The sequence below is a fragment of the Cydia fagiglandana genome, chromosome 24, assembly GCF_963556715.1.
Source record: "Cydia fagiglandana chromosome 24, ilCydFagi1.1, whole genome shotgun sequence".
Classification (NCBI taxonomy): domain Eukaryota; kingdom Metazoa; phylum Arthropoda; class Insecta; order Lepidoptera; family Tortricidae; genus Cydia; species Cydia fagiglandana.
The window spans coordinates 10,842,541-10,858,882 of NC_085955.1; the positions used below are offsets into that span (position 1 = coordinate 10,842,541).

The window sequence follows — 16,342 nt, forward strand, 5'->3', positions numbered from 1 at the left end:
TTTTATTGTATAGACATAAATAGTATTAGGAAATAAACTTTTCAAAGAATTTGATGTTTTATTGGAACAAACTAAAAAAATAGTAACAATAATTTTAATCTTGTAGCAAAAAAATAGTTTTTTTCCTTCGACGATTCCCAATACAAGTCAATTGGCAAAAAAGAGTAGAAATTAAAAAGTGGCAACACTGGAGTGTCGTCCCTTTCAAGCCAATTTATATAAGAAAACGGGACAACACTACAGTGTTGCCACTTTTTAATTTCTACTCTTTTTTGCCAAGCTGTAGTGTACTTTGGAAAACATTCCGGCGGCAAAATAATATCTTCAGCTAATTATGATATTTCTTTACATGCGAATTTAAAGTTCTTAATCGCGATAACTGACGTTTACATATCGTACAGCGATATTTCTTCCCCGAGTGAACAAGAATATGCTCATTCAAATTACTTAATCGTGTAAATTTCTTATTACATATGTCGCAACAGTATGGCATTACACCAGTGTGTGTTAGGGTATGTCTTTTAATATTAGTCGATGACGTAAATTTTTTATTGCATATTTCACAAGTATATGGTTTTTCACCAGTGTGAATAAGTTTGTGTTTTTTTAAAACCATTTTTCTAGTGAAATGCTTGTTGCATATTTCGCAAGAATAAGGTTTTTGTCTATTGCGATCACAATTGTGCTCTCTTAAATTGTTGTATCGTGTGTACTCTTTCTTACATATGTTGCACGCGTATTTCTCTCCTTTGTGGGTTCGAATATGTCGAAACAGGTGGCCTATTTGAGTAAACAGTTTTCCACAAACTTCACACATATGGTGCTTAAACGTCATGTATTTACTATCACTGTTTTCTTTATTCAGGTGTAACTGAATATGTTGGATTAAGTTATTTTTACGTTGAAACGTCTTACCGCAGGAGTCACACATGTAAATAATAGTCATGTCGGTGTCGATCGTACGTCGCTTGCCGGTCGCCCCGCTGTCCCCCGTGTGTCGACCGCCAGTCGCTCCGGCGTGGCTCGCTGCCCATGTTTGGGCCGCGGTGGTGGATGTGTTGCTTATCAACGTCTTTTGAGGGATGCGTTCGAGACACACGAAGCAATCCCTCAGTGCAGGCAATAAGTCCGCCTTCTTGGTAAGTGCTTGATTTAAATCTGAAATGGACCAAATACAAATTAAAATAGCGGAAATAGCAGAAGCGGGTAGCTTTGGGGAGGTATTTTTTATAAGTGCCTATAAGTGCTGTATACCTAATTTATTTGTTGTACCTAAGACCATTGTCCGTCTGTCTGTCTGTCAGCTGGCTGTATCTCATGAACCGTGATAGATAAGACTATTGCCGCTATAACTACAAATACTAAAAACAGAATAAAATGAATATTTAAGTAGGGCTCAACAGAACAAACCTGATTTTTTTCCCAGTTTCATGATATGGAAACCTACGTCCGACTCGCACTTGGCCCGTTTTATTTTTATTGTCGATTAAGGCATGTTAGACATTAAGTAATATAAAGACACGCCTAAAGGTGACAGTCCATTTCCAACGACAGGAGCACTACGAGTACCATTCATTTTACTATGGAAATTGACAATAACACCGACGCGTTCGTACTAGTAGTGCAACTGCGGTCAGAAATGAAATGTTACCCTAAAGTGGTCGATCGTCGGATCGCTTGCCGCGCGGCAGCTGCCGCGCTATAGTTTAAGATGGTGCTAAAAATGGCTCGCGAGCCAAAATAGAGATTTGCCGCGGTCGAACAACGCTCGCGCAGTCGCCGCGCGATATCGAGACACGCCTTAACCCTTTGTGTCGCAAATTATTAATAATTATACAATTTTTAGTAATAAAAGCGTGCAGTAGTGTATGACTTATGATGACTAAAATATGGGAAAACACTTTTTAGTCAATTTTGAAGGGGATGTATGTAAATAGGTTGTTATTATAGATCAGCGGTCGGCAACCTGCGGCCCGCGCGCCGCATGCGGCTCGTGAAACTGTCACTTGCGGCCCGAGTGCCGCCTTGGCTATTTTGTATGTAATAGTGACAAACGACAATGTCTCATGAAGTCATAAATATTAACAAAGTACGGCCCGCGTCACCTCCGTTAACTACTCGTGGCACTTGGCTGCTAAAAGGTTGCCGACAGCTGGTATAGATGACCACCAGGACGAAAGGAGTTAAGGTTTACCTGTTAGTGGTGCTTGAATGGAAAATAAATGAAAATTAAACATATGACTAGATTACTTACGTACTAGTTTTTGCCTGTCGTCATTGGACTGTACTTGTTCCGGTCCCAGCACAAGCTCGTCCTTGACCGTGTGGTTGGCGTACAGGCTGGACAGAGCCTCGCTCAAGTCTACTCGCTCCTTCACACATATTGTGTCATCGGACTCTTCTGCTTGTGGACTGCTTGTATCTGGAACAGACAGTTTCAGTTTAACATAGCCTACATTATTATACTCTCATGTATGGAAAAAACATGCGTACCAACATTTTTTATGTGAACACGAGGTTCCTTGCAGAGGTACTTAGCAATGTTTGGTAGAAATTAATCCAGCGGTGTGAAGAGAATCAAAACTTTTCTAACATATCGTCGGGTGACAAGCAAAAGTCACTAACTAACACCATTGAAATTATTGGACAATAAACCGTGTTACAAGTGTAATAAAGTGCATTGTTACTTTAATTATTTGATAGTACTTAGTGACTTTTGCTTGTCACCCGACGATATTGTACAACAGCACATTCCTGTTTCGCCAGTGTAGGACCTCACAATTCGAGTATAAGCGAATCTGACGAAACAAGAATCCAGCAAATCGGGAACTAAGGGTTCTAAGTTCTACTTTAATAATGCATATTCTATATATACAGTCAGCAGCAGAAGTTTCTCTTATCGCGTCAAGATCATTTTGACCACCTGGCCCACTTAGCAACTTCTGCTGCTGACTGTAACAATACTAAGGGTTGTAGGTACCCTTCTTGTAGCTAAAGATTATTTTCGTCAGGTATGCCGGTGAAAGAGTTTACAACATGCAAAAAAAGAGAAAAAGAAAACGCACATGACCACTGCAGACTATAGATAGATAGATAGATAGAATACTCTTTATTGGCACACCTCAGTAAAAAGATACAGAAAAGTACAATTGATTAAATGTAGAGGCAGACAACAGGCGGTCTTATCGCTAAAGAGCGATCTCTTCCAGACAACCTTTGGGTACTATATTTAATTTTTCACCATCCTTTTCCAATAAGTTAAGTTAGAAAAGGAGTTCCGCTTATAATATTAGTTGTAGTTTATTATGCAACACGGCCCAGGTTAGAAAATGTACATGATGTTCACAGTTACCACAGAGTGTGTCATTGTCCTTCCAAACATCAGCTGGCGACACCTCCGCATCCTCCAAAGGTTCTACTTTCACGCGTACTTCCAGTGACATAGCTACGCTTCTACAGCAGCGAGTTAAGGCCTGGATCTGTTGTGCACGATGCCTTCTGGTCGGAGAGAAATGTCGCTCTTTTTGGTCCCTTAAATACTCGTAAAAATTTTCATCAGGAGGAAGCCACGAGCTAAGCTGATGGTTAGCTGTGCATGTATGTGGGGTTTGTAAATGAAGAAGTTGGCGCGATAATCAAGAGGTAAAGAGACTTAATACGGAGGAAATAATTACAACCACTTTCTAAATGAAATATGAACGAAACGAACGCCTTCAATTCACAATTTCATTATCATTTCAAATTTGACATTGACAAGTCGCCATAGATTACGTAGGGGCCTCTACACGTGACACAATTTGGCGGATTTGGCGTGCGATGTTTCGTTGGCCAATTTAGATCTATTAAATATCTATTACGTATGGTAAAACTCAGAGAAGGAAATAAATGATGAACTTTGTTTCAACAAACGCGCACCATAAGCATAATTTTTAAATAAATATTAGGTAGGTTTATTCATTTAGAAAAAAGATGTTTGCCATGCCTTTGCCGTATTAAACTATTAAGAACTAAAAAAAATACAAACCGGTACTGACTGCTGTCAGTGTCAGTGTCAAATTGTCTTGTGGACGCTAATATTATGTATGGTGTTGGTGTTATGAATTTATGCGAATTCTTGCATTTTAGAGAAATATCTGAATTTACATCTATGTCTCCTTAATAATTACATTGTTGAACCTATTCAGTATCATTTATATTTGAACACCAAGCTGTCCCAGGCGTAAATACTATTAAATTTATAATGGCTCTCATAGAAAAAGAGTTTGATCGAGCAATGCCTATGGAACCGGAAGGAGTGTTCATAAAATCAGAGCCAGATTGGGACGAGGAACCGGATATCCGGACAGAGGGAGAAATCAGAATGGCGCTGGAGCCAGCGGTCCATCAGGTCTATATCAAAGTGGAGCCTCAGGAAGTTGAAGTGAAGGTCGAGTCTTTGCACGATGACCAGGCACCTGATCGGGTAAATGGAAAAACAGGTGAGTCAGTACTATGTTATTATTGTTATTACCTAACACTCAATTTAACGTACCGGCACCAGCATAGAGTAATATAGTAAGTATAGAGTGCTCCTGCTCACTCCATACATCATTTTTGGTAAAAACGACTATTATTTTCGCAGTAGACATCTAGCTTCTCGATGCTAGCGGAAATATCAGTACCGCTACTTTATACTGGAATTATCTAGTGTCGTGACTCACGAAAACTGTATTGAAGAACAATTTAAGCAGAAGGAGAATAGAGTTCCTGTTTATCCGGTTATTATATTAGCTGAAAATTGTTGAGCATTAGACATTTCAGTCATTGCAACATCTATTGTCAAGTAGCAGTAACTCGATGCTAGATGTCGACTAGGAAAACAATAGTTGTTTTGGTACTAAAACTGATGTATCGAGTGAGCCCTCTATGTATTTTTAGGGTTCCGTACCCAAAGGGTAAAACTGGACCCTATTACTAAGACTTCGCTGTCCGTCCGTCCGTCCGTCCGTCCGTCCGTCTGTCACCAGGCTGTATCTCACGAACCGTGATAGCTAGACAGTTGAAATTTTCACAGATGATGTATTTCTGTTGCTGCTATAACAACAAATACTAAAAATAGAATAAATAAAGATTTAAATGGGGCTCTCATACAACAAACGTGATTTTTGACCAAAGTTAAGCAACGTCGGGAGTGGTCAGTACTTGGATGGGTGACCGTTTTTTTTGCCTTTTTTTTTTTGCACTATGGTACGGAACCCTTCGTGCGCTAGTCCGACTCGTACTTGCCCGGTTTTTTTCTCTATGGTACCAATCACTGGCAGGGAATCAGAGGGACCACCGCCAAAACCGAAATTCGCGATTGCGGAAGTGCCTGCAATTTGTGAACTTCAATTTTCTTGGTTATAGCCCAGTAACCAATCAATGTTTATCCAAGAAAAAAAAGAAAAGGGTAGAGAACCGATCTTCTACGCCATAACACTGTGCAGCTACATGGCATCAGTCTTCATGCTTCCTGCCACAATTTGATTTATATTTTAAAAACCTCTTACGCTCATTAGAACATTCTAATGAGCGTAAGAGGTCAAAGTTGCAATGCCTCTGAAGAAGCGTAAATTATCTATTACTGGCCACCTTCCAATAACTTAGGTATACTAAAAAAGATTCCGTTGAATATTCATAGAATCAAAGTAAACTTTCAGAATTTATATCATTTAGTTTAATTGAATTGTGTGAATAAATAAATAGAACACTTATTTTAGTATAAGGTGGAAGGTGCCCAATAATACACGATTTACCCTATTACTAAGACCGTCTGTCTGTCACCAGGCTGTATCTCATGAACCATGCTAGATAGTTGAATTTTTCACAGATGACGTATTACTGATGCCGCTATACAACTAACAACAGAATATAATGAATATTTTACCTTTAAATTGGCAAAGAATGTGGAAGGTCGTGAGTTCAAGCCTACTCGGAGCACAATAGTACTACTGATTCTTTTAGAACAAAAATGCAAAAAGACTTACTGTGGGACTTTGTCAATTTATGTAATAATGTCCTGTAATAAGTGGATTGTATTGTATTGTAGTACAGTCAGTATGGACGATTTTCCGCAACTCGACGTCCTGCGCCTATTTTGCGTGTAATAAGTGTAATATTAATATGTATTTACTTTTTTTTTACTCATTGATTGTATGGTGGCAGTGAGGCACATATTCTCTTAAAAATTTTATTTATAATATTTTTTTAAGAGCATAGGAAAAGGTGGCCCAGATCTAATGTGTGTTATTTTAACCATAAAATAACACACATGTGATCTGAAGCTTTCTTATTCACTGCCCAGGGTTTGTATATATTAAATTATTTTATTCTACTGTACGACGGAGCTGGAAAGCGGCAATTTCATTTATCTCACCGTGCGCATAGTTGACGTTTTCCGCACAGAGACAGACAACAGAAAATAATATTTAATATAGATGTACAAGTATCGGACTTTGCAAATAAATTGGGAAACTTCTCGAAAATTTTAGGAACAATTTACAGCAAACAATAGAAACTTTGAAATATAAATGGAAAATTTTGATTCTTGTATAAAACTATATAAGAAGTTACCGATTTTTCTCCAAGTGTACTCGTAATATTCACAATTTTGGAAACTTTCTGACAGCACATCAGTGGCAAATAACTTATTTTTAATCAAAATGTGTACCACTTCCAACCAAAAGGGTCGTACTTATTGTCGGTTGTCAATAAGGCGCTATTTCCAGGTTCAATTTGAAATAAATCTAATCGATAACTGACAACGTGATACGTTTTGATTAAAAACGTCATATATAATTACACTTTGTCATCAGGTCGGTCGTCAAGTGTCACGGGGGACCGTGAGGAGGTACCGGAACTCAAGCGTGCCCTCTGCGAAGATCAACACCTAAGGAATATCCCTCTATCAGAAGACCTCAAGAAAAACGCAAAGAAACGTAAATCTAGACGTAAAAAAATCTCGTGCGACGTTTGCAAAAAACAGTTTCCGAAAACGGCGCATTTGAAACGACACCAAAGGATACACACTGGTGAGAAACCATACTCGTGTGAAGTATGCAAAAAACAGTTCGCCCATCTCTTCGCGTTTAACAGGCATAGTCGCAACCACACTGGTGAGAAACCGCACACCTGCGATATATGCCATAAACAGTTTACAGAATTGCATAATTTGCTAACACACAAACGAATACACACCGGTGAGAGGCCGTACGTCTGTAACATATGCCGAAAACCTTTCATAAAAAGCACCGATTTAAATAAGCATAAAAGAGTCCACACTGGTGAAAAGCCGTTTGCTTGCGAGATATGTAAAAAACAATTTTCTTCAAGCGGTAATTTGACCAAGCACATAAGAACGCATACGGGAGAGAAACGTCATTGCTGCATGAAATGTGATAAGCAATTTACAAAGAGAATCTATCTGGAAAAACATACTCTACTACACAGTGAGGAAAAGCCATAGCCTGGTAAGAACCATGTCTTTTAACATATGCTGAGGCATAGAGAAATTACTTTTAAGTACTGATAATTCCGCTAGATGTCGACTACGAAAATAATAGTCGTTTTGGTAACAAAACCGATGTATGGAGTGAGCACTCTATGCCTACTAATTTATCTATGACTGAGGTTCACACTCGTACTAATTACGTCGAAAATATTGTTGAAAAAAAGAAAGAAAATAAATTTATTTACGTCAACCAATCAGTTAAATCACAAATTATACATAGACACATGAACGTTAAAAAGGACCCCGCGTAATGCTACGGTAAGCCGCAGCGCTAATTTTCAGTGGGGACCTAACTTATAACTACCTAGTTGCAATGAGTACCATAGTGCAGGATCGTAAAATCTTTTTTCTAACCAAATTTTCGCCGTAATTAGTAAGAATCTTAACTGGGTCATCGAAATATTACTTTCAGTAGTTTCAGTTAATCTCTATAACAATATCTCTACTTATCTGATTTCAGACGCATCTGTTAGAATTTTAGCTCTTGCGAGCTATTGACTGGATGCTTCGGCGTCCAAGTGCGCCACAGTTGAAAACTGCGCGGCTAAATCAGCCTACGAAGGAAAATGTAACTCACAAAGGAAAAATTTGTGAAGCAAATAAAATAGCAAAACAATGAAGCTAGTTCATTATGAAGTATGAAGGAAGACGTCAAAGTTAGACTGCAATTACTGTCACAGTGGTGAGAAATCATACAGTTGTGATGTATGTAACACGAGATTGAGTTTAATTTTTCTCGTAGATATTGGGTGCCATATCCATTACCTTTACTATTATTGGGGTTCAAATAATTAAGTTAAGGCTAAAACGTCTGTTTTTACCATCATATTATTTTGCCCTAATTTGTTATCGAATTATCATTAATTTGTATTCGAATTATCATTTAATATTAGAAAAAGAATATTAAATATTATATTCTTGGTACAATGCCTCAAGGGCCTATTTTAGATTTAAGCTAGTTATTAATTTGTAATACCGCTGTATATCATATCTTGTTTTTAAACAAAAAAAGTATATATGTATTGTTTGTGTAAAATATTACAATTTCTCTTTAGTTTAACATAGTAAATTTTTATTCCATGGCATCGGTGTATTCAAGACCAACCTTCCGATTGATTAAATTGGAGTCCAGACGAGGTGATCAAATCGGCCGATTTGATCAGAAATGAAATTGGCGTCTATTTCCAATTTAATCACCAATTTTAGATTTATGGTGATATTAGAGCTCACTAAATTGCAAAAATGCCCCAATACGAAAATATTAGCGTCACAAATTGGTATTATTGCGTCCGCGCTCCATTTTATCGGTGATATCGGTCATAATCGGTGAGCCAAATTGGCGTAAGCGTCCGCACGGCCTGATTCGATCGGACAATTTAATCAGATTGGGAAAAATTGACTCGTCTGGACACGCCTTAACAAATGTGTTGGAAAAAAATTTCATGATGTGTTGTTATAAAAAGTTTTACAGAAATCTTCAATGTAATTTGTAATCTAGTCAGTTTTGTGTCATTGTTTACATATTATATTTCTCTGACTAGGGGTCAACTGGTATTTTTTTAATGTTTACGGTAACGACACTATCTTATCTTAAATTGTCATTCTATGGAACAAAAGTCACTAGTAAATTCATCATTTTTGACAATTTCAATATGGCGGTTTGTTTACATAGTTAGCAAGATCCTTAGACACTTTACATAGGGCACCATATACGGGGGACCTAAGTATATGAAATTGTAGTAGTGAACACTTTATTGCACAAAACAAGTATATAACACAGAGAGAATACAATAAATGTGTACAAAGGCGAACTTATCCCGTTAACACATTCATTACCACTAAGTGCTACGGGTTACGCTCGTAGCGCGTAGCCACGGTTTCGCCGTATGTAGCGCGTAGTCGCTACGAACAGTGTACCCGACAGTCGGGTTCTTGGTGTTGAATGTGTTAAGGGATCTCTTCCAGCTAACCTTTAAGTAACTGAGAGATGGGCGTTTTCAGAAATAAATATCGAAAACCCGGTTCTCACAGATCCCGGTGTTTTTGGGTTTTTTCAACTCAGAATCACTAGCATATTCAATTCTGATGATAAAATAAAATGTCCCAAAAATTTGTATGAAAATTGTACATTCCACTACGTCACGCACGTATAGAAGTGAAAAATTATTTCATACTAAAACGTGACGTAATGGAATGGACATTTTGGGACATATTTTTTTAATGGTGGGATGGAGAATGCTGTCGATTCTGAGTAGAATGAGCCCAAGAACGTCCAGATGTGAAAGAATCAGGTTTTCAATATTTATTTCTGAAAACGCCCAGATACATATGAATTGTATGGCGTGTTCCCGTTTGTCCCCGCCCCGCGTGAACAGGGCGCCATTCCACTTGTGCCCAGCAGGACAATTGGGAATGAATCGTGCCTATCTGTGACCGCCTCAGTTTCATCATATCTATTTTATTAAATACCTACATTAGTTGTTATAGTCAATTTCGTGATGTATATCAGCGATGGTTCTTAGATATGTTTAATAGTTTTAATTAATTTTAAATGAACGGTTTATTTATTATTTATTTGTATTTTAGTAACTTGGTAGATCATGTCTGCATTCTCATTATATATGTTAACTGGAAACAATAAAAACTGACACAAATAAATGTTGACTAAAACATGTACAATTAATGGTTTTTCTTTTTCGCATCAACCAGAGAAAATTATGACATAAAGTCAGACCGTGAAAAGTCTGCAGCGATTTTGATAGCCCACGCGGTGCAAGTGTCATTTTAAACGTCAAACTTCTATGAAATTATGACGTATAAATAACAATTCGCTGCGTGGGGTATCAAATCCGCTGCAGACTTTCCTTGGTGCGACTATACTAATTATTAAGAACTAGCGACCCGACTTTGCACGGGTTACACAAAACCTTAACAAATTATACACCTAAACCTTCCTCAAGCATCATCCTATTGATAGGTGAAAACCGCATGAAAATCGTTCAGTAGTTTTTGAGTTTATCGTGAACATACATACACACAAACGGACAGACGCGGCAGGGGAATTTTTTAAGGTGTAACTAATCAAGACAGGGATACACTTTTCAGCATTAGATTAAGTTTAAACAATCTTGAAGTGCCTTTTTACAAAAAAACGCTTTGAAAAAAATTTGTAAATTAAAGAAAAGAATGTAAATGAATTATTATTCTACATATTTGCTGTGACTTGTTTTTCAATAAGTTTTTGGCAAAAAAATACTTTTGGATAGTACCTACAAGCTTTTACTCTGACTGTACTTTTCTTTTCACAGGCAACAGACAATTCTAAGAACCCCAAACATAATTGTTTCATCAGAGTTCCTATCTCCTAGTGAGTATTATATTCTTTGGTTCTTATGGCCACCGTATTATACAATGCGGAGAGGTCCTTAAGCCCCCTCCAGATTCGTGCGCGAATCGCGGCGCTAAGCCGCGAACTCGAGTGTGGATTCGATTTCGCAGGAATGTTTTTTATGCACACGATGGCGGTGCCGCTTTTTATCAAGCGTTGTTGGATTTTCGACTTTAGGCGTTAGTCATTAAATCTAATTTGGCGTGCGGACGGATTCTAGAGTTAGACCAAGGAGTCTGCAGCGGATTTGATAGCCCACGCAGTGCAAGTGTTATTTTAAAAGTCTACGAAATTATGACGTATAAATAACACTTGTGTTGCGTAGGCTATCAAACCCGCTGCAGACATTTTTTGGTTCGACTATCGCTTTATTATAACGAAGCGCTCGTTATAATGAGCCCTTTCTTGATGAATTTGTAAAAAAAGCTAGCGAGCCAAGTCTATGGTCAAGAATTTCGACGCCATTTTGTTTACGTCCTGTCAATGTCAACTGTCGCTTCTGATTCTGAGGTTAAGTTACTGAACTAATTAGAAAATTTTCGATTTCATTAAATTATTATTCTTTTAGTATAATACATTAGTGAATTACTGTGTCCTGTGTCCTAAATTGCACAGTATTGTTATTTACCTATTAGTTGGGAAACGACTAAAACCACCCGAATTAATCGCAATACCGTACTTGATAAAATATTATTAAATACATTTTAAATATTTGAACTTAATTTGTGTTACTATTTTTTATTTTCTGTGCCATAGAAAAGTGTGTAGGTGCCTATGTAATACGTATAAACATGTTGCTACGCCCTAGTAGAGACCATCGACTGTACTTATTTAATTAAAAACATCTGTAATGTCAGTTTGCAACAAATAAATGATTATGAGCTAATTTCGACGTCACTATAAAAAAATGTCGTTTGAGACTGTAGTCGTGAAGCCAGAACCTCATTATGAGACGCTGGACGCGGAGGATTCGCATGACGGGTTTACAGATGACGGTAAGATATTTTTATTGACTTGTTGGCTTAGCTGTAAGGCGTGTGGCTTCGAAATGGGAAGACTTGGGAACCCCAATGGCAACTATGAAGACAAACAAATGCTTATAGTCACACCAATAAAAGTTTGCAGCGGATATGATTGCCCACGCAGTGTAAGTGTTATTTATATGTCATAATTTCATAGAAGTTTGATGTTTAAAATGACACTTGCACTACGTGGGCTATCAAAATCGCTACAGACTTTTTACAGTGTAACTCTAAACAACTTCAAATATTATACATATATATAATACTAAATATATATATATATTAGGGTGGTTCACGTTTGTATGGGAAAAATTCAAACTCCAGCTAGAAAAAGCGGCACCCTCTCATTTTATTACACATGTTCTGTTGACTAAATATGCCAAGTTTTGTAATCTTATCTCAACTACAAGGGGATGCTCAAACACTTTGAAATTTTTCAAAGTTGTATGAAATCCAAAAGAAACAAGTTATTATTTTTTTCAGTTTTATGTAAGTAGTAGTTTTCACATTATTTTAAAGTGTGATTTAAAAGTTATTTGATGAAAAACCATTTTTATTTCTATTTTTTATGATTTTTTAGGTGAAATTCTAAAAATCTTACTTTTCGAAAAATTATAAAAAATAGAAATAAAACTGTTTTTCTACTTAAAAATTTATAAATCACATGTGCAAATAATGTGAAAACAGATACTTAAATAAAAATCTGAATAATAAATACTTCTGTTTTTTTGTTTTCATACAACATACAAAATTTTCAAAGTGGTTGAGCACCCCCTTGTAGTTGAGATAAAATTACGAAACTTGGTGTATTTTATCAGCATAATAAGTGTAACAAAATAAGGGGATGGCCCGTCGGAAAATAAAAAAAAAATTTTATTGAACCACCCTAATAAATATATATATATATATATATATATATTGGGAGCCTATAATGTCCCACTGCTGGGCAAAGGGATAGTATTAATCTAGATATAAGACAATTTGTGTGCCCTGACAGTTTTGTTTTGTATGTTTGCTTTGTTACCTGTCTAAACCTGATATGCTTGAAGTGCTAAGCCCAATAGTACAATACTAGTCAATGATACCCCAAAACAAGTAATAGACAATTAATTTCCTTTTTGTGTAACAGTGTTTTGGCACTTCTAAAGGCGTGTCTGCATATTGCGCGGCAAACTATCGAACATTGGCTCGCGAGGCAGTCGCGCGCATTGGATACCAGGTTGGTACTCGATCAGATCGCGTTGGCACGTGAGCCAACCCGGTATCCAATGTTCGATAGTTTGCCGCGCAATATGGAGACATGCCTTTAGATTCAGGATTGCACTGACTTCATATCAAAGCGTTATATATTTTTTTAATCTTCATAGCATTATATTTTACCTGAATGTTCATTTCTGTGTACACATATTTGGAGTTATAGTCCAGATCTGAAATGTAACATATTAATGTTATTCCTGTAAATGTCTATCTTGTTTTGTGAGCCAAATAAATAAAATAAAACAAAACAAAACATATCAGTAGCTAGCGCCTATAAAACGGATATGTATATTTAATCTTTTTTGAAGTCAGACTGTCTGTTTTTAAAGGTTTTTATTTTATTTACCAGTGTGTGTGAAGGTGGAACCGTCAGCCGAGCTGCCTGACTGTGACAGCTCTAATGAGGAAGCAGAGGCAGGAGGCCTGTACTCTGACCATGAGATTAAAGACGAGCTAGTGTTGGGACCGGAAGTGGTTCAGGAACCACGCCGCAGTGAGTGTCCGAACATCATACGATCTTACACTATGAACACAGAATGAGTATATCTTTCATTGACGTATATTATCTAAGGACCGGCCTTACGGGCACTAAAAATGGTCCTAACCCAGCGGTGTTACTCACGAATTCCAGCCAATTATGCAGTGTAACGCAACTAGTTGCGACCAATAGCGCGCGTAATGCGAACTCATCAAACAATCGCGCGCGTGATGGGAACTCATCAACCAATCGCGTTGTAGCGGTACCAAACCGCTGTACTGGCCCCTGTCATGCCTCATTATTATTGCCCGTAAAGCCAGTCCCTAGATATCTATGTCAATGGGTACAGTACATACACAAATATATGTCAATGCTATCTTTATAATTTCTGTTTTGTTTGCATAATAGATCCAAAGATTGTGGAAATTGTAAAAAAACTGATTTTCGTTATAGATTTTTATTCATTGATATTTAGAAAATGAAATAGTAAAAATTATAGAACATTTTAAGTAAATATTGTAAATAAGGATAACTCATTTTATAGTTGGATGGTTTGGTTTGGTTCCAGTCAACCTTTGAGCAATTGAGAGTAAATAAAATAAAATGTGACAGACAAACGAACACTATGTACAATATCTTAACTTATCTTTCCTTTTATCTTAATGTCTAGATTTTCATTATATCATTTATATTACAGCTACATCCTCTCACACAGCGATTATTAAAAAGGAAGATCTGCTCGTGCCTCGCACCACGGCTTACACTAAAAAAGAAATCGACTCACAACAGGAAAAAAGAAGCATCCTTCAAGAATCCGCAGAAACTCACATATATGTGTGCGACAGTTGTGGCAAAACGTTTAAAAGGAAAAACAAATTAATACAACACATCTATATACATTTGCGGAGAATTTCAAAACAATTACCAAAACAGCTCAGAAAAAGGAAAAAAATATCTGCCTGTGAAACCTGCGGAAAGGAATTCGCGAACAGGGATTATTTGAAACGTCATAGAAAAATACACACACGAGAAAAGGTGTACACGTGTGAAGTTTGCAACAAAGAGTTCTTTAGTGCGGGCAATTTGAATAAACATAAAATTACACACACAAAGACGAAGGCGTACGCATGCGATATATGCAAAAAGTCGTTCAGTTACATAGACTCTTTAAAAACACATAAACGTCTTCACGACGGGGTTAAACCTTATAGTTGTGTTACATGTGGAACGCGGTTCACGCAATTATGTCATTTGAATGTTCATAAAAGGACCCATACGGGTGAAAAACCCTTCTCCTGCGAGATATGTAAGAAGCAGTTTACTACAAAACCTAGTTTAAAGGAACATGTGCGTGTCCACACTAATGAGAAACCATACACGTGTGATATTTGTAAGAAAATGTTCAGTTACAAGACTAGTTTCAAACATCATAAAATAACACATATGGAAGTAAAACCTTACTGCTGCGAAATGTGTCAAGCGCAGTTTTCACAGTTGTTTAACTTGAAGAGACATTTACTGAAACACCATTCGCCTGGACCACAGAATAAATAATAGTACTGCCGTACAGAAAGGAAACTTCCTACCGAAGTTTGACAGCGGTTCAGGGTCGAATCATGCTGTCCCTTTCTAATATATGTCACTATCCCTTTCGGCTATTTCGGGTTGTCAAAATTCAAGCCATTATCTTATCTGTGGTCGTGCACGCAAAGGGACGTCAAGTTGTGCCAACCCTAATAATTGCTCGGAGCAATGCTGAGCCGAGTTTGGCCGAAGTCAGGAGTTTCCTGTGGTGTGCGGCGATGCTAGACTGCCCTTATATTAATCACTGTGTGTGTGTGTGTGTGTGTGTGTGTGTGTGTGTGTGTGTGTGTGTGTGTGCAAGTACGGGTGTCGTGCCGTGCCAGTAACTGACTAGCGGATTTTATATAATTTAATGTAACTTTTATTCAATATTTATTGTAATGTCTATTTTATTCTTATGAATATAATGAAAAACTAATTTTAAGAAATACATAGCAGATCCAATATAATGTTCTCACGTACTTACTTGTGTAAGTCGCGGCGGCCAAAATAAATAAAAAATGTATACCTACCTATATACATATTTTTTGTGTCTATTTCGCAAGAACTCAATAAAGGAGGATGGGCAGATTTGTATGGACACTGGCCTATAGCCCCCTCCAGACTATGCGCGTGAATCGCGGGCTAAGCCGCGAACACGAGTGTGGAGTCGATTTCGCTGTCTGCGAAAATCGACTCCACACTCGCGTTCGCGGCTTATGAACCAATAAGAATAAGCGACATACCATTGGAAAGGTTTTTTATATACTCCATTTTTAGGGTTCCGTACCCAAAGGGTAAAACGGGACCCTATTACTAAGACTTCGCTGTCCGTCCGTCCGTCCGTCTGTCACCAGGCTGTATCTCACGAACCGTGATAGCTAGACAGTTGAAATTTTCACAGATGATGTATTTCTGTTGCCACTATAACAACAAATACTAAAAACAGAATAAAATAAAGATTTAAATGGGGCTCCCATACAACAAACGTGATTTTTGACCAAAGTTAAGCAACGTCGGGCGTAGGGTTTCTGCTCGAGAATTCTCGAGGCGGGAAATCTCGAGAAATTTGTCCTAAGTCGAGACGGGAAAAAAATTCTCTATGC

The 16,342-nt window shown here is 37.5% G+C and overlaps 3 protein-coding genes across 3 annotated transcripts; 2 read left to right on the plus strand and 1 right to left on the minus strand.

Annotated features, from left to right (window-relative positions):
* Positions 1-93: 93 nt before the first annotated feature.
* Positions 94-3,717, minus strand: LOC134676226 (zinc finger protein 2-like). Its single transcript, XM_063534548.1, has 3 exons — positions 3,353-3,717; positions 2,255-2,422; positions 94-1,158 (listed from the first exon to the last, which is right to left on the minus strand). The coding sequence occupies exons 1-3, from the start codon at positions 3,441-3,443 to the stop codon at positions 329-331; spliced, it is 1,089 nt and encodes a 362-aa protein (XP_063390618.1). The 5' UTR covers positions 3,444-3,717; the 3' UTR covers positions 94-328.
* Positions 3,718-4,228: 511 nt separating this feature from the next.
* On the plus strand, positions 4,229-7,489 carry LOC134676100 (zinc finger protein ZFP2-like). Its single transcript, XM_063534381.1, has 2 exons — positions 4,229-4,478; positions 6,834-7,489. The coding sequence occupies exons 1-2, from the start codon at positions 4,241-4,243 to the stop codon at positions 7,481-7,483; spliced, it is 888 nt and encodes a 295-aa protein (XP_063390451.1). The 5' UTR covers positions 4,229-4,240; the 3' UTR covers positions 7,484-7,489.
* Positions 7,490-11,417: 3,928 nt separating this feature from the next.
* Positions 11,418-15,552, plus strand: LOC134676408 (zinc finger protein 239-like). The gene is made up of 3 exons (XM_063534797.1): positions 11,418-11,911; positions 13,545-13,688; positions 14,371-15,552. The coding sequence occupies exons 1-3, from the start codon at positions 11,824-11,826 to the stop codon at positions 15,225-15,227; spliced, it is 1,089 nt and encodes a 362-aa protein (XP_063390867.1). The 5' UTR covers positions 11,418-11,823; the 3' UTR covers positions 15,228-15,552.
* The last annotated feature ends 790 nt before the right edge of the window (positions 15,553-16,342 follow it).